Source organism: Notothenia coriiceps, unplaced genomic scaffold (genome assembly GCF_000735185.1).
Source record: "Notothenia coriiceps isolate Sejong01 unplaced genomic scaffold, NC01 NC01_scaffold00011010, whole genome shotgun sequence".
In the NCBI taxonomy this organism is placed as follows: domain Eukaryota; kingdom Metazoa; phylum Chordata; class Actinopteri; order Perciformes; family Nototheniidae; genus Notothenia; species Notothenia coriiceps.
Genome location: NW_011343711.1, coordinates 133,219 through 135,247, shown reverse-complemented (window position 1 = coordinate 135,247; position 2,029 = coordinate 133,219). Strand labels below are relative to the sequence as shown.

At 44.3% G+C, this 2,029-nt stretch overlaps 1 protein-coding gene across 1 annotated transcript in view; it reads left to right on the top strand.

Moving 5' to 3' along the window:
* Window positions 1-446: 446 nt before the first annotated feature.
* LOC104946410 (receptor tyrosine-protein kinase erbB-4-like) overlaps window positions 447-2,029 on the top strand; it is a 55,627-nt gene continuing 54,044 nt past the window's right edge. Inside the window, exons 1-2 of the mRNA XM_010772246.1 lie at window positions 447-450; window positions 866-1,017. Of these exons, the coding sequence (XP_010770548.1) occupies window positions 447-450; window positions 866-1,017 (156 nt within the window). The remainder of the gene's footprint in view (window positions 451-865; window positions 1,018-2,029) is intronic.

The window sequence follows — 2,029 nt, the reverse complement described above, 5'->3', positions numbered from 1 at the left end:
TGTAGGCCTTGGGGTCTTCCGCAGTTTTGCCTGGTTTCAGCAGAGCGATAACAGCAGCACGGCGCCAGGTCTTCGGCAGTTTGGGCCTCTGGAAGCAGGATGTACAAAAAGGAGCAGAGCCAGGCAGATGTTGTCTCACTCTGGTGGGTCATGAACTCCGGATGGATATTATCATGCCCCGGGGACTTGCCTTGCCTAAGGTTGCCAATGGCCGCCCTAAGTTCAGCTGTTGTAAATTCCCCGGAGATGTCAGCATCGACACTGGGTGCCCTAGAGATGGAAGATACCTCGCGCAGCGTAAAGCGGGCGAAGTTCTTGTCTGCACCTTGAAATTGGCTGTTCTTCAGGAGCTGGGCTGCAATGGCATCTGCTGTCACAGGGCACTTGGGGGGTGTTGTTTTCCTGCCAGTGAGCTGGTTAATAATCTGCCACGCCTTACGGCTGGAATGGGTGAAATCGATTGACTCAACAATTTCAGTCCATCTGGCCCTTCGGGTGGCGTCCAGCTTGTGGAGTAGTGCCGTTGCAGTCGTGTCCACATCCACCCTTGAGCCAGCCTGCTGATGTTCGCGCAGGAGGTGGTTGCACAGATTAAGTTATTCACACTACACACATAGGGCAAAATACACACATGAACACATGCACAATTCTCACAATCCTATACATATACCAGTCCACACTTTGGTCTGATTGGGACTTGAACCCCCAAGCCAACTACCTTCAGACTGATTTACCGTCTACATTTTTTAATTCCCTTTTCGGACAATTTGTTGTTTTTAGCTGTGTTCAAACTTGACTTTTCGGCTTTATTGTCAAATGTTTGTGTGCTAAATTGACGTCATTTTATTTCTGTCTCCCATTCCAGTTTGTCCCGGCACTGAGAACAAGCTGAGCACTCTGTCGGACCTGGACCTGCAGTACCGCACCCTGAAGAAGCTCTACGAGAACTGTGAGGTGGTCATGGGCAACTTGGAGATCACCAGCATCGATCGGAACCGCAACCTCTCCTTCCTCAAGGTAAGAACATCCAACCCACGACTGCATGATGTCACTTTATGGGTGGATAGAGGCAAAGAAAGAATGCTTCGACACTGTGGAGAGGACTAATACTGGAATTCAGGACCATGGACAGAGACAGACAGTAAGATGAGTGTTTGAGTGGGAAACTGGGGTATTTCAGCACCATGGACAGAGACAGACAGAAAGACCAAATCATGCTTTTCCTGGTTGGAAAGTTTGTTAAAAGCCCTTTATTGATGGTGACATATAAATATATAATTTTAATATGATATACAAGTTCCAATGTATTCTTAAAATATATTGAATTTATTCATCTTAAAATAAGGACTTTATTCATATTAGAATATCTTAAATCAATCTCTCAAAAGCTCGATTTGCATAATTAACTTTTGTATACATTGTTGATTTATTTGACTTATCTCACATTTTTACTATTTGTATTCCACTTATTCATTTGTGTAATTATTTATTCAAACATTAAGCAACTCATTTATATGATTCCCTGGGATTCCGGGGATGAATTATTAAGTATTCTGATTCAGATGATTGTGATTACTTACAAAAAAGTTAGATAAGTCTTTGAAGAGCCAAAAGTCGGACATTTTCACATTTGCATTCACAGCAGGGTTGTTCGATGTTGTCTTTGCAGAGTTTGTTACACAATGTAACCGGCCTCTGATGTGTTTAGAATTCAGATCGCTCTTGAATATTAATTGTAGCTGTTAGCCCGCACATTGCAGCACTATACAGTACAAGAGCGCTAATGATAAGAGGTATATAGGATTGACTGTGGGAGGAAACGTGTGTGAGGCAAATGAGCAGCACTCTGAATGTAAAGTACCATCAGCAGTCCTCTGGAACGCACTGCTCTCCCAGGTCTGTGTGTGTGTGTGTGTGTGTGTGTGTGTGTGTGTGTGTGTGTGTGTGTGTGTGTGTGTGTGTGTGTGTGTGTGTGTGTGTCATCAGGACAGAATACACTTGTGCCGTGTGTATACCGTACGTTCCACCA